At 40.4% G+C, this 25,572-nt stretch overlaps 1 protein-coding gene across 4 annotated transcripts in view; it reads left to right on the forward strand.

Moving 5' to 3' along the window:
* The window catches only part of GRIA2 (glutamate ionotropic receptor AMPA type subunit 2), a 91,704-nt gene that overhangs the window by 25,252 nt on the left and 40,880 nt on the right, over positions 1–25,572 (forward strand). For all 4 annotated transcript variants that reach the window (XR_008973466.1, XM_057419016.1, XM_057419015.1 and 1 more), the window contains exons 3-4: positions 18,269–18,508; positions 21,997–22,193. Coding sequence is in view for 3 of the 4 variants with exons in the window: in XM_057419016.1 (XP_057274999.1) it covers positions 18,269–18,508; positions 21,997–22,193 (437 nt within the window). In the remaining variant the exon portion in view is untranslated. The remainder of the gene's footprint in view (positions 1–18,268; positions 18,509–21,996; positions 22,194–25,572) is intronic.

Here is a 25,572-nt window from a genome sequence, read left to right on the forward strand (position 1 = left end):
TGATTTGTGGTCTTTTAGGGGATAAAGCCTAGAAAGCTCAGAGAACTTCTTGAAACAGATTGTTCCTAGCTAGGTGGAAAGCAAGGGAGAAAGACTGCATTAGTGGAGAGGATGTAGTTCGCAGGCAGAGTAGTTTTGAAATAAGAACCTTGGAAGAGCCAAAACTGGGGAAACCTGTGAGCTGACTTTCAGGTTTGTGTCAGTGACAAGTGAGCCAGAACAAGTGACATTTTGTCTCCATATTGATGACTTTGTTTCAGAGAAAGCTGGAGAACCTACTTGCTGTTAGGCAGACGCTGTAAATATGAGATTTGAAATTCATCATCCTTCTGTGGTTTATATCACTCTCAATGAGCTTTAGATGAGGTCTCGTTCTCCAAAGGAAAATGTTTTTAAACAGTACTCAGTGTAATGAAGTATTTTGTCATAAGCAGGCGTTATGTAGAATTTGTTTCTTGTAGTAAATACTGAGTAAATTTAGACAATGGAACTGACACTGAGTATGTTATTAGAAGACCTGATTTCAGCTTTGTCAGGTAGGTCATGAATTCAAGTGAAAGAATACACACCGGTGCTTTTGTGGTGGCTTGCCACCTAGGAGGAGCCATATGGTTAAATAAGTGTTATGGAACAAAGTAGGTAGCATGCCACAGCTGAGATCTAGGCATGCCCTTCACTTCACTGCTTTGCATGCCATATGCTACAAAATGCTGTGTTTTGTTGCATTACGTGCTGATCAGGCTGTATTTATAGAATCTATTTTAAAAGTCTGATACTGCATGCATTAAAATGCTGTATATGCAAAACCTGATTGCTCCAGACAAACAGTACGAGATTACCCTGAAAAGGTTACTGCAATATAGGTAGCATTTCAGTTAACTACAGTATGTGGCTTAGAGAGATAAATAATACTTTTAATAATCATCATTTGAAATAATCTAAATGTCGTTTCCTGATCTAGCTATGGAAAAATACCAAAACAAGGAAGCATACAAGCACCCCAGCTGTATTCTCCAAAATTTGAAATATCTTCTGATTTTTAGGTAGGGGAAACACTAGAAAACATATTCTTCCCTTCAGAATTAGGATAGAGTGGAAAGTCTTAGCTGTTTGACTTGAACTTCAGCAGTTGATCAAGCTGTTGTTTCTTAGCTATGAAATTTGTGGTCGTCATCAATGAAAGAATAACGTCTGTGTCATTCAAAACTTTATCATTCTGATTTGTCTATGAGGAGGGAAGAAATATTTCAGTCTACAAATAGAACCAGTTTGATTTGCCAGAAGTAACAGAGGATGTTGTTAGAGCTGAGGCACAGTAATTTTTTTAAACTATAGGAGCTCAGTTGTGTTTTATAGCTCTGAAGTCTAATTATTCAAGGCTGGACTTCTTCCTCTGCAGTGCACAGCAACCACTCCAGCTGGCTTGTGCTAGAAATTTTAAATAGTCACTTATAAGTATGACAGATGGGTCTGCAAGACCTGCAGCATGATTTACTGTATTGTGCCAGTGCCTGACGTTCACTTCATGAAACAGACACCCAAATCATGACACTTATCTGAAAGTCGTGAGTTTTTTAAATAACATGAGAGAAGAGGTAATTCACTCATTTCTTTGGGAGTGATGCATTTAGGATAATTTCAGTCAATTAGGACTTCAAGCAGAATGCCGAACCAGACATTAATGGTAGGACTGTGCAAGATGTCAGTATGGGTAAATGGATATTTTTTTTTATGTACAGTGCAGGTGGTTTTGTCATTTGGTTTTGGGTGGGGCTTTTTTGGTTGTTTTTTTTGTTTCATTTTGTTTTGTGGTTGTTTTTTTGTTTGTTTGGTTGTTTTTTTCTTTTTAAATGGCAGTAATCTGTTTCCAGGAGGCTTATTTGTCGTTGCCTGCTATAAGTTGATGCATCTCTGCAAACCTGCAGTTCTCTAGAAGCACTACTTTTTTTCTGATATTTGATACACAGGAGAAGTGGATTTTCATTTCTTTGCTGTAAATGTGCCTGGAAGAGATCACTGTTTTGACTAAATCTGTGCCTAGAAGCTCCTAATAAACAGGGTCAATTTTGGGTGACTATTCACAAGGGGAATTGCAAAGCTTTATTTGCTTTAGTAAAGCAAATTTACTACATAGTATTTAATAAATAGTGTTGGTAAATATTTTACTGATTGTTTACCTCAGTTAAATTACGATAAAGTTTTAAAGTATAAAAACAAATCCTTATGGTGAAAAAGCTGATTTTCCAAAAGTGAGGTAACTGCTTTTACATGCGATGTGGACAGTACCCTGACATTGAGATCTACTTTGTTCAGAAAGGAAAGGTATGGTTTGAAATTTTAAGGCCATGCAATGTCTGGGTTTTCTTTTTTTATTATTATTATTTGTTTGCTTGTTTGGGGTGGCATTTGAGGGGGTTGGGTTTGTTTGTGGTTTTATTTGTGATGACTTGGACGCACCACAGAAGCAGCAGATAGGGTGGGTAAGTGGCCTATTTTATAAACCCCAATCTATTAATCCTGTAAACGTCTGCAAAACTTCTGTACAGCCAGAGTGCATACATGAGATTATTCTTGATGATTTTAAAGGTCTTTTCCAACCTACTTGATTCTATGACTCTATGAATAATATAACAGGAGGTTTGCTGTAGAGGACTTCAAGGCCTGGAAACTGACCAACAGGCGCTATGATGATGCTGAGTGGGAACATGTTTTCTCACTGGTTTTACATGTTGGACGAGTTTCCTGTATAAATGGTTTTGTTTTTATGTGATGTAACGTGTGTGCATGTCTATACGTAGCATGCAGTACAATGTAGGTGCTGAAATTGACCTCTAAATTTTGCCTGTATTACCTGAGTTAAGCGCTGTAAAATGTCATCTGAGCTAATTAGCCCTGCTCCTATGCGATATGCACATGGAAGGAAATAATCTGGAGCTGTAATTTCATTCACAGTGAAGCATATCTTTTAATATTTTCCATTTTGAAGGGTGAGTTGTTGCTTTGTTGAAGTAACTGGTAATGATGTGCTTCGTCACATCTTTATAAGTTTCAGTTAACAGAAATGTATTCCACCAGTACTAAACTGAATTTTCCTAAACAGGAGGTAAAATATTAGAAATTTTTAATGCATTTTGAAATGTATCAAGCTGTTAAAGATTAAAGGAGCTAATGAAGGAGACAGAATACCAGTTTTCTTCCTATGCTTGCGATGAGTACTCATTTTACTTTATCATTCTAAAGCTTTCCATGCTGTTTTATTTTTTGAATAACTTCTCTTAATTAAAAGAAGTCATATAATCAGGACAATAAGCTGTTCACTAGGGTGTCCTAATTAAGAGGCTTTTACTGCTTTTCTGATTTGTATTACTAATGTTTATTGCATGGTATTTGAATACTTTGCAAATAAAAAATGTTTCTGATATTTCTACAGTTATTGAAAAAATAGGGCATGCAGATAGGAAGGTGTGTGATGTGAGTATTGGACTATTTATAAGCACATCTAGAGCCTGGCAGTTAGGTTAACAGCTCAATATCCCAATGAATGTCAAGACTTTACAGGAAATCAGATTATGTCTGGAAGTGCAGCATAAAGAGCCATCAAAAATATCACATGTAAGTATAAGCTACCCTTTCTGTGGGTCAGTGGTTTAGGATGGGGCAATGCTGGGTGGAGGTTAATACAGGTGGAAGAGACCCATCATTTTTCCTACGAGTGGTAGAAGCTGTTAGACCCAAGACAGTGCAGGAAATTGAGGTTTCTTGTCTTATTGTTACAGTGTATCATTAGTTTGTGTGAGATATTCCTCTCTGCAGAGATATGTTTATGACAAAATTTTAGTTAGAGAACATATTTTAATATCAGGTTCAGCCGTCTGAAGGGACTGAGACCTTAGGGTACATATGGCAGGTTGCCGCACAACAGCGGCACGCTATAGTGCTAGCTGTGCTGAAGGCACAAGGTGTAGGCTGGACTCTGTCGGGTGAATGAAGTAGACTCCCAGTTGCATCATTTCAGAGAGAGATATGTAAGCAATAAATGTCTAGGACTAAGCATCTGACTTTCTCAGAATAATGTGTATGTCAGGTCACAAATGACCAATTGGAAAATAACAGTTTGTTCATTTTAAAAAGTAGTTTGAAGTCTTCTGAGAGTAACAGATCACTTACATATTTTCTGCTCTACCTTCTGTGTCTCAGGAAATCCTCCTTATTCCTTACACTAGTTTCCTTGAGATTTATTCCAAATTTTTTTTTTAGTATTTTTACGAGTCAGCCTCAGAGTTCTTTTCTCACAGCTATCCTTATCCTAACAGAGAAACCCAGTGTTGAAACAGTGTTTCCTTTTAGATGGTGTAAGGTGTTCTCAGGCAGTGTTACACATTCTGTTCAGGAGTGATTGCTGGCCCTTCCAGCTCGCAAGAAGAAAAAGAAGTTTCATAAACTGGATTCTAATCTGATGACATTTAAAAAAAACCAACATAGTTGTACCTGCCAAGTTAAGTTTGTCTCTTTCCAAATCCTGTTACAAGTTTTAGAATACACAATTTTTACATGATGACATTTTCTTGGGAACTGGAAGATGATCAATTTAATAAAATGTAGAAAAGGGATGCTTTCAGCAATGCTGATAAAGGGGAAGAGGAGATGATGAACATTCTGTTGTATACAACATCTCGGCTTTGAAAAGTTTGAGAAAACGGTCATGATAAAAATGGAGAACCACTTTTTTAGTTGCAATAAATTGCATCTGCACTGTTAAATTAAGTGGAATGATGCTGATTGCACATACTAAGAACCTTGCCCTGAAAGCTTCTCTGACTTGCCGCATGGCTTTGCAAAGCCAGTAGTCTCTTCTTAGATTTAATTACCTGCTTCTTACATCAAGGAGGTAATATTTTGTTGGGCACTCACAATTTTCTGTTATTGAAAGGCTGTAATTGTTGGGGAAGGTACAAACACAGTCAGGCAGACAGGAAAGTTTTCAGGGTGAGTTTTTAGATTTGAAGGAAATCAATGAGCTACATTTTATGCAATTAAATGGAAATAGCATAGTTTTCATTTAGGGTAGTGGGAGGAGAGAAAAAAGGGAGGTAGGGGAGAGAAGCTTCTTGAAAAAGATTTTGGAGACAAAAGGTTTTTGAGCACAAGATGAAGTTTTATTTCTGTTATTTAACAGAGTTGCCTGCTCACCACAGCATTGTATCTCCTTCAGTTGGCAATAATAGGGATTTAGGCAAATACACTAGGATCCTAACAGTTCTGGGAAGAGCCGCATAAGAATTATGTGGAATATAAGCTTTTTTATTATTATTTATTTTTCCTCCAGAATTGCATTGCATTTTAATTACAAAAATCTCACTTTACTCATAAAAGTGTAATTGTTCTGATGTGATTCTTTGGGTGGTGTTTGCAGTGATTTCTTTTGCGTCATGATAATTGTAGCAATGAAGATTTTCAGATGCTTACAGTAACAGTCAAGCAATATGTAACGGAATGCAACTGTCATTGAAACAGACTTCTTTTTCTGACCTGTTGTTTCAGCCTGAACATGATGTTTATTTACCACCTTCATTATTGCAGCATTAGCATATACAGAAGCTGTGCCATATCATCATGTACTTCCTTAACAGATGGCCCCTAAATTTTTGAAGACTTTTTTGTACTTGCTTAAAATATCTGATATTTTAAGCACAAAGTCTTTCCTCAGTGTGAAGTATGATTGACTGGTTGAAACAGATTAATCTGCCTCTCTTCTGGTATTTGAGCTTGTTTCATACTGCAGCAACCCAGGTTTGACTCTAATTTTGCACAATGATCATAACCACTTTTGCTAATAACGTGGTGTGGATCGTTCCATTTGGTCACGCAATCTCTGAACAAACATTTCAGGTTGTAGCAATAACTGAAGTCTGCATTTCTGCCAGAAAAGGTGGAAAATATTCTTTGTACCACCATAATTGTCCTCTAAAGACATTCCAGTCTCAGGATTTAAATTTTCCTTTCTTCCCTTGTGAGAATTTCTTTAGTTGTCGCTGTGCAAAACTGAGGCCCCCTTTTTGTTACAGATTTAACTGCCTGGCTTTGCTCTGTTGTGTTTTGTGCTTTAATGCTGAATGTCTAGGTGAAGAACTCATCACAGAAGTATTAATGAGGTCTGCTTCACTCTGTGTGTGTGAGCCCAATACTCGATGCTTAATTTTCCCAGTGAGGTCTGTTTTTTTTTTCACCATGAGATAGATACATATATATGCACAATCAGCAAAGAGGAAAATAAAGTCTAGATCAGTATTGAATGGCTGTAATTCCAAGCATGCAGATTTTCTTAAATGCTCAAAATAAGATAAACACACACTCACCCTTTTTTGGCACTGGAATTAAAAACTGCAAAAAGAGACAAAAAGGAAGGACTTGTGTCATTCATGGTTTTGTTATCCAGAAGTACAGCATATTTTTAGTTCTGATTGCCATTGATGTTTTAATTGGCATTGATTTGCCTCTTGGCTTTAGTGAAGGATATCTTGGGATTTTAAAATGCCAGCCTTTGTTTGGTTTCTCTGCCCTTGTTTTATTGAATCTTAGCATGAAGCTGTGGTCCAGTGCCTTATCTTTCACTTATGTTCTTCTTTGAGCCCTGGGGAACTGTTTTGGGTTTTTTTTCCCCCCAGTTTTAGTTAGCCTACTGTTGTCTTAGAAAAAGTATCGATACTGCAAGTCGTGCTGTTTAAAGACATACTCCTTCATGTTTCTAAGTGAGTTTGGATGGACTTGCATGATTCCCTATGTCTTACTCAATCTTCCTGAACAGAAGTTTGTTCCTAACATCTGTGAGCTAATAGTATAATCTGAATGGGTAAAACAGACCATGCAGAATACATATAACATTACTTTGAAAAATGCTTTAGCCTGTAAAAAAAAAACAAAACAGCGATACAGGATGCTTCTGCTAGGCTGCAATTTTCTTAATGGCTTTGGAAGCAATCCATATTGGTTTTTGTTTTTATAATGATTTTCTGATCCAGTTTCAATCATACGTGAATTTTGTGGCAGCTGTGGTTCATGCTTAATTTTTACTACTTTTGTTCTGTCTATTTTGTGGTTCTTTTCTATTGTCTGCGTGTTCTTAATGTTGCCTTTCAGAAGCTGAAACTGCCAACTGGGCATTTGGTTTCTGCTTGTTGTTCCTAGCTACTTCTGATTCATCTGTCAACCATTCAGACCAGTGAGCATTTCCTTTGTGTTCTGGTCCCCTTTTGCAGAGGCAGTGCTTGACTCTTTCTTTACACTTGTGCTGTATTTTCTTTCTCTTAGAAGTAAGAGAATGATTATTCTATTTGGTGTGATTAAATTATATGAAGACTTATTTTCTTGTGCTAATATTAAAGCAGTTTTGTTAGCACTCCAGTAAACCAAGTTAGTATAATAAAATAACGCAGCCACATAATTACTACACAGCATTTAAAATCGGAGCACTGAATGGCAAGAACTCTCTCAGTCATTTTAAATTTTCATCTTTGGACAGAAACCAAGTACCAAAATTCTCATGTAAATAGCAAAATGGAAATACTTGGAAAAAATAGAAGAGTCATAACACTTTTGGGGAACTGACCTATATGCAAGTACTATTGGATGTTTGTTTCAGTAAGTTTAATGACCATCTCAGTAATGTTCTTTTTCCAATTTAATTGTCCCTGATTGTAAACAATGACTAGGTTGATTACTCTCACTTTAGAAAAGAAGTCTTGGCTTAGGAAGACTTGATTGGAAATAGTTTCTAAGCATCAGCATGACATCCTTGTCTCTAAATTGGAGAGGCATGGGTTTGGCAGATGTACCACTCAGTGGATAAGGAGTTGTCTGGATGGTCGCAATTAAAGAGTTGCAGTCAATGGCTCAATGTCCAATCATAGACCAGTGATGAGTGGTGTCCCCCAGGGGTCAGCATTGGGGCCAGCATTGTTTAACATTTTGATTTTGGACAGTGGGACTGAGTGCACTCAGCGAGTTTGCTGAGGGCACCAGGCTGTGTGGTGTGGTCGCCACACTGGAGGGAGCGGATGCCGTTCAAGGGGACCTTGCCAGGATTGAGGGGTAGGCCCATGAGAACCTCATGAAGTTCAACAAGGCCAAGTGCAAGATCCTGCACCAGGCTCGGGCCAATCCCAAGCACAACTACAGGCTGGGCAGGGACTGGATTGAGAGCAGCCCTGAGGAGAAGGACTTGGGGGTGTTGGTTGACGAGAAGCTCAACATGAGCCATCAGTGTGCACTTGAGCCCAGAAAGCCAACCGTATCTTTGGCTACATCAGAAGAAGCGTGTCCAACAGGTTGAGGGAGGTGATTCTCCCCTTCTACTCTGCTTTTGTGAGACCCCACCTGGAGTAGTGGGTTCAGCTCTGGAGCCCCCAACACAAGAAGGACATGAACCTGCTCAAGCGAGTCCAAAGGACCATGAAGATCATCAGAGGGCTGGAGCACCTCTCTTACAAAGACAGGCTGAGAGAGCTGGGCTTGTTCAGACTGGAGAAGAGAAGGCTCTGGGGAGACCTTAGTGCAGTTTCCAGTGCATAAACAGGGCCTACAAGAAACCTGGAGAGGGACTTTTTACAAAGGCTTGGAGTGATAGAACAAGGGGAAATGGCTTTAAACTGCAAGAAGGCAGATTTAGATTAGGTATAAAGAAGTTATTTACTGTGAGGGTGGTGAGACAGTGGAACCAGTAGCCCAGAGAAGCTGTGGCTGCCCCATCCCTGGAAGTATTCAAGGCCAACTTGGATGGGGCTTTGAGCAACCTGGTCTAGTGGAAGGTGTCCCTGTCCTTGCGGCAGGGACTTGGCAGGCTGGGTGGAACTAGGTGATCTTTGTGGTCTCTTCCAATCCAAATTGTTCCATGATTCCATGATTTGTATTGAAATGCATCTAAAAAGGAGGTCTAAGAAGAAATAGATGTAGTTTAACAATTGAAGAGTTAATAATTGAGCAAGTATTTTTTGGCCCTCCTTTGACAAGGCACCTATTTGTCATTGTAGGCTTAATATTACTGTTGAAAAATCTGTGCCCTAGCTTTTGAAAGAAAAGACTAGGACATGTCTTCCGGGAGATGACTTCTAGGACATGACTAGGACAGAACATTTCAGTATTCTGGAAAACAAGGGCAAACTAGGTTTTGCCTGACTGTATTATGAGAAGTCAGATACAGTTCTTACCTGTAACAAAGCCTTCTAGAAATTGTTGTGTCTTAGGTATCTTTATTTGTCCTGTTTCTTGGAATTCCCAGTTACTTGTTGTTCTAGGCAAGTCTCTCTAGAAAAGTGATCACAGAATGAGCTTACTATATTCTTGCCCTCTTGTTGCTAAGTAGGCCATTGACTATTTCTGGAAAGGACAACGTAAATCCAAAGAGAACCGATTCATACAGGAGAACTTGAAAGAAATGAATTGTGGCAGTTGCTTCTAATGTCTTTAATAAAATAGATCTTTCATGTTTCAATGGCTTATGAATCCTAATCATCGCAATTTTTTTAAATCTCATAACTGTGAACAGCTTGTGATTCACCATTATAAAACTCATGTCTCCCAGCAATAGCAACATGACTGTAGACTTAGTCTAAGGTGGGAATGCCGCCAAAACCAATTACACTTTCTGCATTATCCACTGGCTCATCATTATATATTTGGAAATACCATCCCTTTTTTCCCCTTCTTTTCCTGAGAGACTAAATGCCCCAAAACAATTGAAAGCATTTGTCTTGAGACAACATCATTACTTATTTTTAGCAAGCTTTTATTACACAGCATAGGTGCCCTCCCATTTACCTTTAGAGGAATTTTACACACAAAAGCTCTGAGGTTTGTCAGTGTGCAACTGTAACACCGACTAATGTTGATGAATATTTATTTTTACCTGGATTAAAATTGGTTTTACCTGATTTTCTGGCTGACCCACACAGCTTGATGCTTGCTAACATTTATCTTGCACCCAGAGAGCTCTGGGTGAATTAAATAAGAATTTGTGAGGCAGGTTTCCTAATAATTTAAAAATATAAAATGTTTTTGCTTTTATCATATTATTTGTTGGGATTGTGTACACATGTGTGTAGAAGTCAGCTTTTTAGTTGCAGCCTTTCTAAGTAGCTAGAGCAACAGTGACTTGACTCACCCTGCTAGAGGTGGTGCTTTTTACTTGTCTCTCGCTTTGTGTGGGAGACATCAAAACTGGATATTTACTCACCTTCCCCAGAAGAAGACACATGCATGTAAGGACTGATAATTTACCAGGTGTAAAGATTATTAAATGGTGAGGCATTTGCTGTGTTAATCCAAAAGAACTGTGTTTGATCATTGGGTAGTCTGTAACTAGTGAAGGGAGGTGGTGAGCCTCAGGGAGGAGATCCAGTTTGAAAGAACAGCAGTTCTCTTCAGAGAGTGGACTGGATGCATGTTTGTATCACTAAAAGAGTACAGAACTCCTTCATCTGTTCAAGCACAGGCCAGGGGTGTTAACAGGTACATCTTGTGGGTGGAAGGGGTAATAACACCTTTATCCCTGTCATGGGTTGACCCCAGCCAGCAGCCAAGCACTTGCACAGCTGATCATTCACTCTTTCCTGCCCCCAGTGGACATGTGAGAGGACAGGAAGAGCAAAAGTGAGAAAACTTGTGGGTCAAGGTCAAGATGGTTTAATAAGTGAAGGAAAGAGAAAAAACAATTGATGCAAAGGCAATCACTCACCCTTTTCCAAAAGTAGACCAAGGCCGAGCCAGTCTCCAGGTGACAGTCACCTTCTAGGTCAGAGCCCCCTACTCTCTTCATCCTCTACCACAGTTTTATGGCTGATCATGATGTTACATGGCATGGAATATCCCTTTGACTAGTTTGGGTCAGCTGGTCACCTTGCGTTCCCTCCTGACTTCATGCTTATCTCCAGCCTAGTCACTTGAATCTGCAGAGGGAAAAAGAGAAAGCGTTGATGCTTATAAGTACTTCTCAACAATAGCTAAAACACTGGTGTGTTAACAATGCTACAGATCCAAGACATGGCACCGTATGGGCTGCTTTGTGGGAAGCGAATGCTATTCCAGGGAGACCCAGTATATGCACACCTTTAAATAATTCCAGTGCGTGTTTGAAGCCTAGTATATGGAATCTGGGCTCTTTTTATTTGTCCTCATAAATAATTGTGATGATTTTTTGTGTTTTTTTTTTAATTTTTCCAAGTGTAATGTTGTTTTTTAAATGGAAGGTGAGATCTGTTTAGTTACTTGAGCTCAGGAGTTGAGGACATAGCCTTAACTAAAACTTCCCAACAGCATGGGCAGATTCAGCTTCATTGCCCCAAAGATAATGAGCTGCAGCCTGGCAGGGCCAGATCTTTACAGTATCAGGAATGGGAGGAAAGGATGAGGGAGGAACTGGGACAAACTGGAGTACAGTGCTCCAAAGACCCAGGTTCTTCTCTGCTAAGGGTGGCATTGGTGCTTCTGGGGAGGCACCACCTAGGGTTTTCAAATTTTCTGGTGCAGGCAGCTTGCCCTGGTTGTTGGCTGTTGTAGGCAGTGTTATTTCATCTATGCCTATAATCACTGACGGGTGATGGAGGAAAAGCAGTAAGTGTGACAGGAGATGCGATAGCATCCTAGGTGTTGGCAGTACTGGCACAGACCTTGTTTATTTGTCAGTGCTCCTTGAATGACACTGTTGTTGTCTGTCACCTTATATGCAGCATTAAAATGGTTTAATGCAGAAGATCACAGTAGTATGCCAGTAACAGTCTTCTGCAGAATTCTCGCCCAGGGATCCAAATGTAAACTGGTGCTTTACTTTAATATGCATTTTTGAAGGTGAATTATGAGACACCAGCACCTTTATTGTAACAAGTTCAGAAAGCCTTTGCTTTAGGTGGGAAACAATTGTTCACGAGCGGTGGGGAGGTGGTGGGTTGGTTTTGTCTCAGTGAGAACATAGTCATTAGGAACAGGAGTTCTGAGCTCTTCATAAATTCATAGCCTTTTCAGAAACCTTTGTTCAACCTGAGCAGTGTTATACAGCCGAGTGTACAGCACCGTGCATGGGGGGGGGGGGGGGGGGGGGGGGGGGGGGGGGGGGGGGGGGGGGGGGGGCTGAGAGAGCTGTCAGGAGACTGCAGCTTGTGCCACAGTGGCAGACAGGACCTGGCGGGACCAGGAGTGAAGGCAGCCAAGCTCTTTCTATAAAAGAAGCCCATATGGATCACTATCAAACCAGGCATGGTGTTGTCGGTAAGGGCATGGTGTGACAGTTTGGGTTGTAGTTTGCACAGAAGGGTGTGCAGGAAGTGCGTTGAAACCCTGGCAGCTTGACCAGGGAGCAGTGGTGTCCACCTGGCAGAAAGCTGTGGCCTCTCTGAGCTCTGCACCCACCACGGTGGACACGACTGCTCAGACAGAGCTCTGGTGGGAATCTGCTGCCGCCCTGGTATCCGGCTGTGGGGTGACCCCTGCTCTTGTGCCGGTGTCAGGGGACAGCAGTGAGTGCTCCTGTGGGAGGCATGCCCAGGTGGAGGAACTCCTCCACTTGGTGACAGAGCTCCAGGAGGAGGGGAGCAGGGTGAGGAGTAAGAGGGAATGTGAGAGAGAGACAGAGACTACTGGAACTGCACCCTGCCTTCTCTGAGATAGGCCCAACAGGCAGATAGGACACATGGTACAGAGGATTCCCTATCCCTTCTCTGCCTTGGCTAAATGCAGTGACTGAAGGGATAGGGGACAATGGCAATGTGTTCCTGCCTGGTGCAGCAGGCGCATCCCCTCTGTGACTGCCCCTCCTACCCAGGTGCCCTTGCAAAATAGCTATGTGACTCCACATGTGGAACCAGACAGTAACAAAGACAGCGGTTCACCTAGCATGGAGGTGTCACCAAGGTTAAGTTGGCCTGTACCCTGTATCAAAACTGCTTCCATGAAGAAAAATAGGATAGGTCATTGTTGTAGGAGACTCCCTTTTGGAAGAAACAGAAGGCTCAATAATACACAGGCTGGACCCACGTCTTAGGGAAGTCTGCTGCCTCTCTGTGGCCCAGGTTAAACATGTGAAGAGGAAGCTTCCTAGCCCAGTATGACCCTGCTTATGACAGTGATTATTGCCCATTACTGATTTTTCAGGTGGGCAGCAATGGAAACAACAGGAAGTCCAAGGGCAATCAAGAGATACTTCAGGGCCTTGGGATCACGGCTTAGGGGATCAGGAGCGCAAGTAGTGTTCTTCTCTGTCCTTCCAGTTGCAGGGAATCATAGAATCATAGAATAGTTAGGGTTGGAAAGGACCTCAAGATCATCTAGTTCCAACCCCCTTGCTGTGGACAGGGACACCTCACACTAAACCATATCACCCAAGGCTCTGTCCAACCTGGCCTTGAACACTGCCAGAGATGGAGCATTCACAGCTTCCTTGGGCAACCCATTCCAGTGCCTCACCCCCCTCACAGTAAAGAACTTCCTCCTTATATCCAATCTAAACTGCCCCTGTTTAAGTTTTAACCTGTGCCCCCTTGTCCTATCACTACAGTCCCTAGTGATGAGTCTGCCCCCAGCATCCCTATAGGCCCCCTTCAGATACTGGAAGGCTGCTATGAGGTCTCCACGCAGCCTTCTCTTTTCCAGGCTGAACAGCCCCAACTTTCTCAGCCTGTCTTCATACGGGAGGTGCTCCAGGAAGAAATGGGAAGAGCCAGCAGAGCAATCCCTACCTCTGAGCCTGGTATCACCAGCAGAATTTTTTGAGTTTTGATCATGGGTCAGTTTACATGACATCAGGCTTGCTGGCAACAGACAGGGTGCACCTGTCTTAAAGGGGGGGAAACGATCTTTGTACAGGAGTTAGCAGAGCTCATTGAAAGAGCTTTAAACTAGAGTTGAAGGAGAAAGGAACAAATTGAGGCTCACTCAAGGCAAGCTTGGGGGTGACATGCCAATGTTTAGAGGGTGGTGTGTTTGTGAGTCTGTTGCCTCAGTGGAAGTAGGGATTGAAGATCCATGCAGCAGCAAAGATGCAAAGGTTGATGTCTTAGAAACCATGGAAGCACCTGAAAATGGTCACATAGGAATTGGGGCTTCCCCTCCCCCAAAAAGCACTGGGATCAGTAGCCCAGCTGAAGTGCATTTACTCCGGTGCACATAGCATGGGCACCAAACAGGAGGAGCTGGAAGCTATTGCACAGCAGGAAAACTGTAATGTAGTTGCCATCATAGAAACGTGGTGGGGTGACTTGCATGACTGGAGTGCTGCAATGAATGGCTGTAAACGCTTTGGAAGATACCGGCTAGGTAGGAGAGGTGGTGGGGCAGCCCTGCCTTTTAGAAAGCACTTAGGTTATCTAAAAATTGATGATCATGAGGATAGGGTTGAGTGTTTATGGGTAAGATTTGGGGGAAGGCCAAAAAGACTGATACCATGGTGGGAGTCTGTTACAGACTGCCCAACCAGGATGAAGAGGCGGACAAAATATTCTATAAGCAGCTGTAAGACATCTCACAATTGCTACCCTTGTTTTCATTGTGGACTTCAGATTCTGAGAGGTTTGCTGGGAGTCCAGTACAGCAGAGAGAAAACAGTTTAGGAGGTTTGTGGCATATGTGGAAGATATTTTCTGACACAGCTGGTGAGTGAGCTGACTAGGGAAGGTGCCCCACTGGACCTGCTGTTTGTGAACAGAGAAGGACTTGTGGGTGATCTGATGGCTGGAGGCTGTCTTGGGCACGGTGATCATGAAATGATAGTTTTCTCTTCTTGGAGAAATAAGGTCAGGCATCAACAAAACTGCTCTCTTAAACCTGCAGAGGGCGGATTTTGGCCTTTTAGGAGCCTGTTTGACAGAGTCCCTTGGGAGGCAGTCCTGAAGGGCAAAGGAGTCCAGGAAAGCTGGACATTCTTCAAGAAGGAAATCTTAGGGGCACAGGAGCAGGTCATCCCCATGTGCCAGAAGATGAGCCAGTGGGGAGACGACTGGCCTGGCTGAACAGAGAACTTTGACTGGAACTCAGGAAAAAAGGAGAGTTTATGACCTTTGGAAGAAGGGGCAGGCCACTCAGGAAGGCTGCAAGGATGTCGCCAGGTTATGGAGGGAGAAAATTAGCAACTAGAACTTAATCTGGCTACTGCCATAAAAGACAATAAAAATGATTCTATAAATATATTAACAACAAAAGGAGGGCTAAGAAGAATCTTTATGCTTTATTGGATGCAGGGGGAAACATTGACAAAGGATGAGGGACAAGCTGAAGTACTTAATGTCTTCTTTGCTTCAGTCTTTAATAATCAGACTGGTTGTTTTAGGGCTAGCAAGCAGAATGAAGCCCTCATAATCAAAGGGGATTGCATATATCCAACTTAGACACACACACAAGGATGTGGGGCCAGTTGGGATCCCCCCAGGTATTCTGAGGGGTCTGTGGAAGTACTCACCTAGGCAGTTTCCATCATTTGTCAGCAGTCCTAGCTAACCATGGAGGTCCCAGGCTGGAGGTCAGTATATGGGATGCCCATCTACAAGAATGGCCAGAAGGAGGACCCAGGAAATACAGCCCTGTCAGCCTGACCTTGGTGCTGAGGAAGGTCATGGAACAGATCATCTTGAAAGATATCACAAGGCATAGACAGGACAAGCAGGTGATCAGACTCAGTCAGCATGGGTTTATGAAAGACACGAACTGCTTGACTAACCTTATGTCCTTGACAAGGTGACCTGCTTAGTGGGTGAGGGAAAGGCTGTGGGTGTTCTCTTACCTAGACTTTAGTAAAGCCTTTGCCAGCGTTTCCCACAGCATTCTCCTGGAGAAAGTGGCTGCTCATGGCTTGGATGGGTGTACTGTTCACTGGGTAAAAATCTGGCCGAGTGATGGTGGATGGAGTTAAATCCAGCTGGCGGCTGGTCACAGGTGGTGTTCCCCAGGGCTCAGTACTGGGGCCGGTTCTGTTTAATGTCTTTATCAGTGACTGGGACAAGGGGATCGAGTGCATCCCCCGTAAGTTTGCAGATGACACCAAGCTGAGCAGGAGTGCTGATCTGCATGAGGGCAGGAAGGTTCTACAGGGAGATCTGGGCAGGCTGGTTTGATGGGTAAAGGCCAGCTGTAGGAGGTTCAGCAAGGGTCAGTGCTGCGTCCTGTACCTTGGTCACAACAACCCCATGCAATGGTACAGGCTGGGGGAAGAGTGGCTGGAAATCTGCCTGATGGAACAGGAGTTGGGAGTGTTGTTCAATAGCAGCTGAACATGAGCCAGATTGTGCCCAGGCAGGCAAGAAGGCCAGTGGCATCCTGGCTTGTATTAGCAATAGTGTGGCCAGCAGGACCAGGGCAGTGATCATCCTGCTGTGCTGGGCACTAGTGAGGCTGCACGTCGAATCCTGTATTCAGTTCTGGGCCTCTCACTAGAAGAGACACATTGGGGTGCTGGAGTGTGTCCAGAAAAGGGCAATGAAACTGATGAGGGGTCTGGAGCACAAGTCTGATGAGGAATGGCTGAGGGAACTGGGGTTGTTTAGTCTGGAGAAAATAGGCTGAGGGGAGAACTTACCACTCTCTCTAACTATCTGGAAGGAGGTTATAGTGGGGTGGGTGTCAGTTTCTTTTTCCCAAGTAATGGGACAAGAGGAAACAACCTCAAGCTGTGCCAAGGGAGGTGTAGAGTTGATATTAGGAAACATTTCTCTACTCAAAGTGTTGTCAAGCACTGGAACAGGCAGCCCTGGGAAGTGGTTGAGTCACTGTCCCTGGAGCCATTTAAAAGACGTGTAAATGTGGCACTTGGGGACCTGGTTTAGTGGTGGACTTGGCAGTGCTGGGCTAATGGTTGAACTTGCTGATCTTAAAGGTCTTTTCCAACCTAAATGATTCTATGATTCTGTATTGAGTTGTAGTTGGAACAGAAGAGGTCTGACCATCGTGTACACTAGCTCTGGAAAACTTGCATCACCTTTTGCAAAAGGCTATTGCTCATCAAGTTTTCTAATCATTTGTCTGAGGTGAAATTTCAACCTACTTAATGTTAACTGGTGTTAACTGCTGAAACTGGCAGACTCAGAATTTCACCAATACTGTTTAGATGCTTTGAGTATAGAAATAATTAAGGTATGGGAGATGACTGGTAGCAAAGATAGAGAGGCAAAGCCATGAAGAGAATAGCAATGAATAATAAGCATGAAGTGGTGATTTTTTTTTTTTTAAGGTAACTATAAAAGAAAATATTGTATTAATATTAATTCAGATCTGAGACATGTTAAAAATAAATGAATTTATTTTTGCTTTTAAGTGAATTATATTGAAGGATCAATGCACTAAATGTCAGGGCAAAATTAGCTCCAATTACACTGTGATTTCTATCTATAAGCAGGTCAGGTGTAGCAGGGATTGCAATGAGGCTGACTAGATTTATTTTCTAGAAGGATGTGTCTCGTTCAAGGTGACTGTGCAAACCAAAGAGCATATAGGTGATAAATGAGAATTACTCAGAGGTGAGCATTTCCTTAAGGTACACTGCTTTTAGAACTTAGGTGCTAGCATGGCCTGCAGTGTCATAAGCGGAGAACTAGCTCTTACACAGGCGGCAGTGGTCCGTAGTGTTCATTGGCTGGCTTGAATTGTCTCCAGTGATAGAAAGTGAATAATCAGCATGTTATTTACACCTTTGAGGTTATTCTCTCTGCAGCATGACTGCAAGTGTCATCTAGAAGGACCAGCTTTTGCTGAGTCCTACAAAGCAGGAATTAAAATAATGCTTTTAAACAGAAGGGGTTTAAATCAAATCAACTCCTTACTTTTCTGCTGTTTTGGCTTTATATTTCCCCAAATGGAAAGTTATTTAAGGCATTTTGCAAAAAGCTCAGTGAATCTCAACCTCAGAGCCAATTTATTTTTAACATGACAAAAAAATTTTCTATTTCCATAGTACTGTATATGGTTGTAATGACTCATTTTAAAAATTACAGCTGTGATTGATGTTTGCATCACTCGTCCTTACAATATAAATTGAGTTTAAGAATAACATGGTGAGTTTTATTTCTGAATTAATTGTCTAGGAATGTGAACCTCATCTCTGTTTTATTTTTTCTTGGCTGTTTTGTTTCTAGTGGAAACTTTTAATAATACTAAAAAATAATAATCTTCATATATTATTACTGTTTTCTCCTGATATTTATGTGATCATTTTCATTATTTGTCATAAATATATGCGATAGAGTTTTCAATAATCTCAAAAAAGTTCTCCCACATAATTGTATTTCTTTCTCCCTCATAGTCTGCTCCCAGTTTTCAAGAGGAGTCTTTGCTATTTTTGGATTCTACGACAAGAAGTCTGTAAATACCATAACATCATTCTGTGGGACTCTTCATGTCTCCTTCATAACTCCCAGCTTCCCAACAGATGGAACACATCCCTTTGTCATTCAGATGAGACCTGACCTCAAGGGAGCTCTTCTTAGTTTGATCGAATACTATCAGTGGACCAAGTTTGCGTATTTGTATGACAGCGACAGGGGTAAGATGGGGTGCTTTTTATCTGCATGCTGTTTGCTAGATGTATCTCACTGAAATACTGAATTAGTATTAGAAAAGTAAATGAGTAAAGGAATATTTACTTGCAGCAAATGTAAATGTAAACTTAGAAATGAGGTTTTGGGACAGAAACAAAATTGTTTAAATGAGAACGACATTATTACAAGTGTGTATGGATAGAATTGCAAGTGTACTGATAAGTGATGTGAGATTAATCACATGTTGTAAAACAGATCTTATGGAAAGTTTATTTTTTTTTTTTTTTTAAAGAATCTTCTAAGGAGAAAAAGGTAAACATCTGAGCATGAAGGGCAATCTGCTACCACAGATTCACTCCATATGTGCAAAATCGATAGCTGGGCACCAAGCAAGCAAAAACCTTGGATGCAGTCCCTGCTTGTTTGGAGAGTGCTTTTCATAAAAAAGGGGTGGGGGTTGTTCATAAACCCAAATCCACTGCTTGTGAGCAATTTACTCCGCAGTACAGCCTTCTCAAGTCCTGTGTCCCTTTCTGGCTGTAGTAACAATAACAGTGTATGGACTGGGAAAAATCCCTTGGAAACTGTGGTATATCAATTAATTTTCTAAGAAGCGGCAGTGTTATATAGAAGTATGGAGTCTTTTTAACTGGCCTTTCTGGAATTCCATTATTGTCATTCTGTTTTCAGCTTCTGTTCATCTAGTATTCTGGCTAATTTTTTTTCTATTCTTACCTTCTCTTGTTGCCTTTTAAAAGGCTGTTTTGTGGCTCAACTGCATTTTCATTGGTCAGAGTTGAATATTAAATAAGTGCATATTAAATGGTAAGATGCCACTAGATTTAAAGGACAGTTACACCACACCGTGGTTTGTTGAACAGGGGACAGCGTTGGAGTCTCTGCATTCTGATGCTGTTTTATGCATTATGTTGTTCAGAAGCTGCAAAGCCTTTCTCAAGACAGTTTATCACTGTTGTCAGGACTAAAGTTAGAAAAATATTGGTGTGTAGCCTCCAAGAGTAATGTCACATGGGATGATGAACCTGAAGCACATTTCTTTGGCAAATCCTTTTCAGATTTACATTAGTATCAGAAACATTCAGTGTCCTTTTAGAAAGGACAGATGTAAAACTACTTGCTTAGCCAGTACTCTGTCAGTCAGCTAGCAGTGTGCTCTACATGACCTGCATGTGATTTATATTTAGGAAATACTGAAAAACACCTAGTTCTTCTTGTAAGCTGCACTGGCTGAACCTGGCCGGGAATAACAGCATGAAATTGTTACTTGTAGTCACCCTTTGGTTATGCCTTTTTTCCTTATTTGTTTGTTTTAATTGTTGCAAGGCACCCCAGTGATAACAAGCTCCAAGGCATGAAGCTCCTACCTCTGTGTTGAGTAAATCGTTGCTCCTCAGTGCTCCCACTGATAGCACAAGGTTAACCTGCAGAGTCAGGCAGTATGTACTCAGCAGCACTGACATCAGACCCTGAATACGCAGGGTCCACAATTCCTCCAAACACTTTTGCATAAATGCCAAGGTAGAGACAGTGACAGATTATTTAAGAAATGATACATAATTTAAAATGATTCCACCTCCAGGAATGAGATAAAAAAGGAGAAGAGACTTACGCCTTATGGAAGCTGTGAAAGGTAATGGGAATTAGTTTGATGACTTATTCCAAAGAAGAATGTATTGCTACTTTTGCAAGTCCCCTGTGGTCTGGGACTGCCTGGTTAAAGTGCAGGCAATTTTGTATCTCATTTCTATCTATAAGAAGTGAAGCCATTCAGTATATGCATGTCCAAGCTCTTACTGGCTTAATATCTCAGTTGCTCTTGAATAATGTGGGTTAGTGTCGTTTACCCTCCTTGCGTCTTCTGTGTTGCCAATATTAAACAGTGGGTTTTGGAAAAAGTAGAGATGTTATTGGAGGATTCTAGATGTAACAAAATTGCTACTTTAGATAGCCTCTGTTCATTCCTCCTTTGCAGAGCTCACCAAATTGTTTGTCTTGTGGTAAGCAAAAGAGGCTCAGGTACATGAGGTTCCCAGACAAATATTCTGCAGTTAAAAAAATGCAGCTGAAGTTGTTTGAGTATTTTCTTCTCTGTGGAGTCCCACTTCTGTCACCACTCTCCACATACTTCCACATCCACAGAAGTATCACTGTGAATGCTTTTGTTTGGTTGGTTTTTCATTCTTTTGCAATGTGTGTTGCTCTCAGAGTAAACTGAACTGTGTGGGGGTGACAAATCTGCTACCTGTATGAAAGCAAGAAATCCAGGCCGCCATTTGGTAACTCTGCAGAGAACACCTCAAGAAAAATCAGTCCTTAGGCAAAATGGAAGATCAGAGAAATAAAATACAGAAACCCTTTGTAATAGATAGTATTATCATTAATAGCCTATATCAGTTTATGCCTAAGATGCTATTTAACTTAGAGTAAGCATATAGACAGATTGGAGGACCTGAAATCTACTAAATGAGATCTGAAACAGTGTATTTCAGTGTTTGGGGGGCTTTTTTGATGTGGGTTTTTTTCATTGTGAGTAAGTCTAATTTTTTTTTTATTTTTTTTTAATAATACCCTCTGCTGTCCTTAAGATTGTTCTCTAGAATTACATAGAGTTTTCTGGAAGGAATTTAAATACAACAAGTCTAATTCCTGTACTGCTGGAAATGGTTAAAATGGTATTTGTTGTGTAGCATAAATTAATTTCCAGCAGTTATTTTCATGGTTTTGTATTCTGTTATTTAATCCTTAAAGAAGAAAATGAGTCAAGTAAAATCTTCACTGATTTTGCAATATATTGTAGGCAGTTGCAGCTGTACAGACATTATTACAGCTTCCTGGCAGGAATGTTTCAGAAGGATAATACAGAAGTAAAATTCTGCAGACTGCTTGTAGGTGTTAGCATTGAGCCTCCTTCTGTGTATGGAAATATATCTCAGCACATCTATTTTCATAATCGGGGATATGACTGTAGGCAACAGAAATAATAACTCCATTAACAGAACTGCAGAACATGGGAATTTTGCCATAGACCTCAGTGAGGTCTGAGTTTAAATACAATACTACTCAAGCACTGAGAGCAAAAGCAGTTCGGTAGTGTTTTGTAATGAGCAGCTGATCCTCTTGCCATAATTGGATCACTTTTCTCCTAGAAGACCTTTTTCCCTTTATGTGCAGTTCCAGCAGCGGATCGGTGAAACTGGCAAAATCACGTTCTGAAGAAGGTTGAAGCAAAACTAAAAGGTTGTATTTACCAGGATCTACACTGATTCCTTACTGCAATATAAATAGATGTTTCATACAATAGGAACTGATTTGGCCCACATATACCTTCATTTCTGCAACCTAACAATGTGTGACAGGTGGAACAAGTTACAGGGAAATCTTAAATAAGTAATCTCATAAATCACATTCTATAAGCTTGTTATTCCTAAAGCTTGATCAGTCATATCTTCTGTTTTCTCCTGTGCTTCACTAGGCTTATCAACATTGCAAGCTGTGCTAGATTCTGCTGCTGAAAAGAAATGGCAAGTGACTGCTATCAATGTAGGAAATATTAACAATGACAGAAAAGATGAAACTTACCGTTCACTGTTTCAAGATCTAGAGGTAAAAAAGGAAAGGCGGGTGATTTTGGACTGTGAACGCGATAAAGTCAACGACATAGTTGATCAGGTTTGTTATTCTCTGTTCCTCAGTGACAGCAGTTAGCTATATAAGTAAATATAATTAATTCATTTCTCTTGATCATGTTTTTGTGATTATTATGCGTCATTTGGAAGTGACAGATTTATATTGAGGACCACATCTATATCAGGCAGAAAGTGAATATACAAATCCTATAATCCCTCATTTTGCTCAAAAGCAAGATAATTCCATCTGGATGCTCCCATATGGTTTTGCATAATTATTATTTATAAAAAAGTAAATCTCATTAAGTAAATCTATTTCAGAACCTATGTAATAGACTACATTATATGTAGTTGATACACTTATATATTGCGCATTATAAATAGTTAGATAATGCCTAGTGATTAGTTCTCCTTACACCTAGAAAGTGTTTTCTACTTCTAATACTTTTTGACATCTTGTGAAAGCTGTATCAACAGCTTCTGTTTTTCATTTAACTCCCTTTAGAGTTCGTGTTTCTAAGCTCTTTTGGTCATTCATACTGTAGTTTTTGTCTCCCTCTTAAAGTGTGTTAGCCAGAATTGGCTGCTGTTTTCCATAGCTAAGGCCACCTGAGCTTTAGACAAAACAGAAAATTATGTCTTCTCTCCACCCACACGTATATAATTTGCCAAAATACTTTTTTTTTTCTTTCTTTTTCTCTTTTTTACAACAGCATCATAGTACTTTGATTCAAATTATTGCATTACCTTCAAATCCACCTCTTCAATCCTAGTGTCTAGGAAGGTCTTACTGTCTGTATCTTACTAGTTCTTTCGTGCATGCAGAGCACAATGGAAAATTGTAAGGGTAGCTCCCTGCTGGCTTGAGCTTGACCATGTGAGACTGTGCAGCATCTGTAAGAATACTGCATCAGAGTGTATGTGTATTGGTTTGAAGTTTATTTGAAGGGCTTGTTATTTTGGTCTTTGTTACGAAGGTTGTTATATTTTGGAGGGGCTCAGGGCATGAGCAGTGTCCTAAGTGGAATGCACTGTATTTGTCTATTTTATTTGGAATTTATATCCATAAACTGTTCCTCTAATTTTCAAGATCGATTTGAATTTGATCCTGTTCTACAAAGCATTTGCAGCCTCCCTGTCATTCATCTGCAGTTTTTTTAAATCATATTTTCTGACTTGTTGCCCAGGTTGAGAAATGTACTGAGTAGAGCAGTGCTTGAGAGAAACAGTACTTACAGGTACTCTTCAGCTGGTTATGTGTGTCTTTTCAAACAGTTGTTCGCTTACCTTATTGCTTGTCCATGTTCCTTTAAGGGCTTGTATGATGTCGTACAGGACAAAAGCCTTATTAGACTCAAGATACATCACATCTGCTACTTCTTCATTATCTGTTAGGTTAGCTGTCATGCCAGAGAAAGTTTCTTTGACATATTTTGATCCTGACAAGACCTACGTTGACTGTTTATCCTCATCTTATCCTATAGATTCTTTTAAAATTAAGTGTGTGATATTACTGATAGAGAAGTTTGGCTGACTGCAAGTTTTTTTCAGTTTCTCCTTTTAATACTTTTTAAAGACAAGAGCCCTCTTTACCCTTTAGGTGACACTCATTTTTACTGTCTTGGTTTAGTAACAGAACTATTTTTTTCCTTGGCTCTTCATAGTTTGATTGCAGCTCTGGGATATTTTTCTTGTCCTAATTGTACTTTGATTGATTCTGCCTTGCTTTGAGTCTTAGTTTTTTTTCAACTTATCCTCACATAGTTGTGCTACTCCTTAAGCATACAGATGGATAAAGCTTCTGTTTCTTAAGTCCATTATGCTTACATTCTGTTTCTGTGACTTCCTTTTCTTACATAAAAAGGTAAACCCCCTTTCAATTTCTCAAGTAGCTAAAAAAAAAACTTAAAATAACTGTTTTCTCTATTATTTGTCTCTTAAAATGAGGGTTTGTGCTGAACAATGGATTTCCTAGCCTGTAAGTATCCTTTCAGTGTATTCTTCTGATTTTCTTTTCTAAAAGCAGAATATGTACTTCAAGCCTTGCTTAGCTACCAGATTTTTGATTCCTGTCCCCCCCCTTCAAAAAAAGACTGCCACAAAAAAAAAAAAATATCAGCAATTTCCTTCTTTTTATGACTCCTTGTATTGTCAGGATCCCTTTTCTTTTTCTGTGTATTTTTACTGAGACATGTGCAACAGGCTTTCTGTTGACCAGACTTTTCTTAGTGCTGAAGTTTTATTTGCATTCTTGATACATAGAGCAGCAATTTCTCTACTTTCTTCCTTGCTTTTTACTCCTGAAGAAACTTATTGTAGTTATTTGATTTATCCCACTAACATTTTAAGCTATGATGGTAGCCTAAGGTTCACCCAGTTACGTTCTGTTGTCCTTGGATCTTTTGTATAGTCACACGATGTGTTTGTGAAGTGGTTTCATCATTCTTGTTTTTTGTCTCATGTTCTAGTTTCTTTTCCAGATTTCAAAGATCTGTGTAAGTTGAAACATTTTTCAGTTCCCCAGCTCTTCTCAGACTAGTTTATATTCCTCTTCTCTGCTTTGGCAGGTCGGTGTTACCATGCTCTTCATTACATAGCCTCTATCTGTCTCTTCTGAGCAAGCTTCTTTTGCTGAATCTCATTTCCCACAGATAACATCCTTTGCACAGCTTTGCAATTACTGCCACTTCTTGTCTGTCCCTGCTTGAGATGCTAGTCTAAACTAGGGACACTGGTGAGCACCTTTTATGTCCACAGCTCCTTCATCATGGTTTTTGGAGAATATTCTCAAGAGTTTTAACTGCCAGCATCCTTATAGTTCACACGGGTGAGTGGCACAGGGCAATGTTTGAGAAAACCAGGTTAATGAAAGAGTACCCAGTGGCAGTGAGAGCAAACTTACTAGCCATTGATCCAAAGACTTACAGCTACTGGTTGTTTTCTCAGATTCTAGTGACGAAGAAGTGTTCAGGAGAGCTATCTGTTTGGTCTAACTGAAGTTTCTTTGGAAGCAGCAGCTACGTAAGAAATGTATCTCAACTTAGTTCTTAAACCTTTAATAAGTAATGAGTTTTAAGCAGTCTGAACCAAGTAACTGGTTTAGAATAATTAAGTTCATATATCATGTATATATTCATATATATGTATATATTCATATATCATATATATATATTCATATATGTGTTTGATGCCTGCTCTTTTCTGTCCAGGTTGTGCCTTTAACACACAGCATAGTAATTAGCATTCAGCTCTTCTGTCTGAAGTGACTGTCCCTCTTGGGACTTGGACTTCAACATGACTAATTTCCACAAGCAGAGTGTATGTTCAGTGATGTATTAGGTAAAATAAAAAGTAAAGCACAGAACAAACTCAGTATTGTGTACCATGGAGCACATAACAAGATTTTGCATTGTAATACATTT

This window comes from Pezoporus wallicus, unplaced genomic scaffold (genome assembly GCF_028554395.1).
Source record: "Pezoporus wallicus isolate ANWC-B61680 ecotype Strahan unplaced genomic scaffold, APGP_CSIRO_Pwel_v1 contig_2384, whole genome shotgun sequence".
In the NCBI taxonomy this organism is placed as follows: domain Eukaryota; kingdom Metazoa; phylum Chordata; class Aves; order Psittaciformes; family Psittacidae; genus Pezoporus; species Pezoporus wallicus.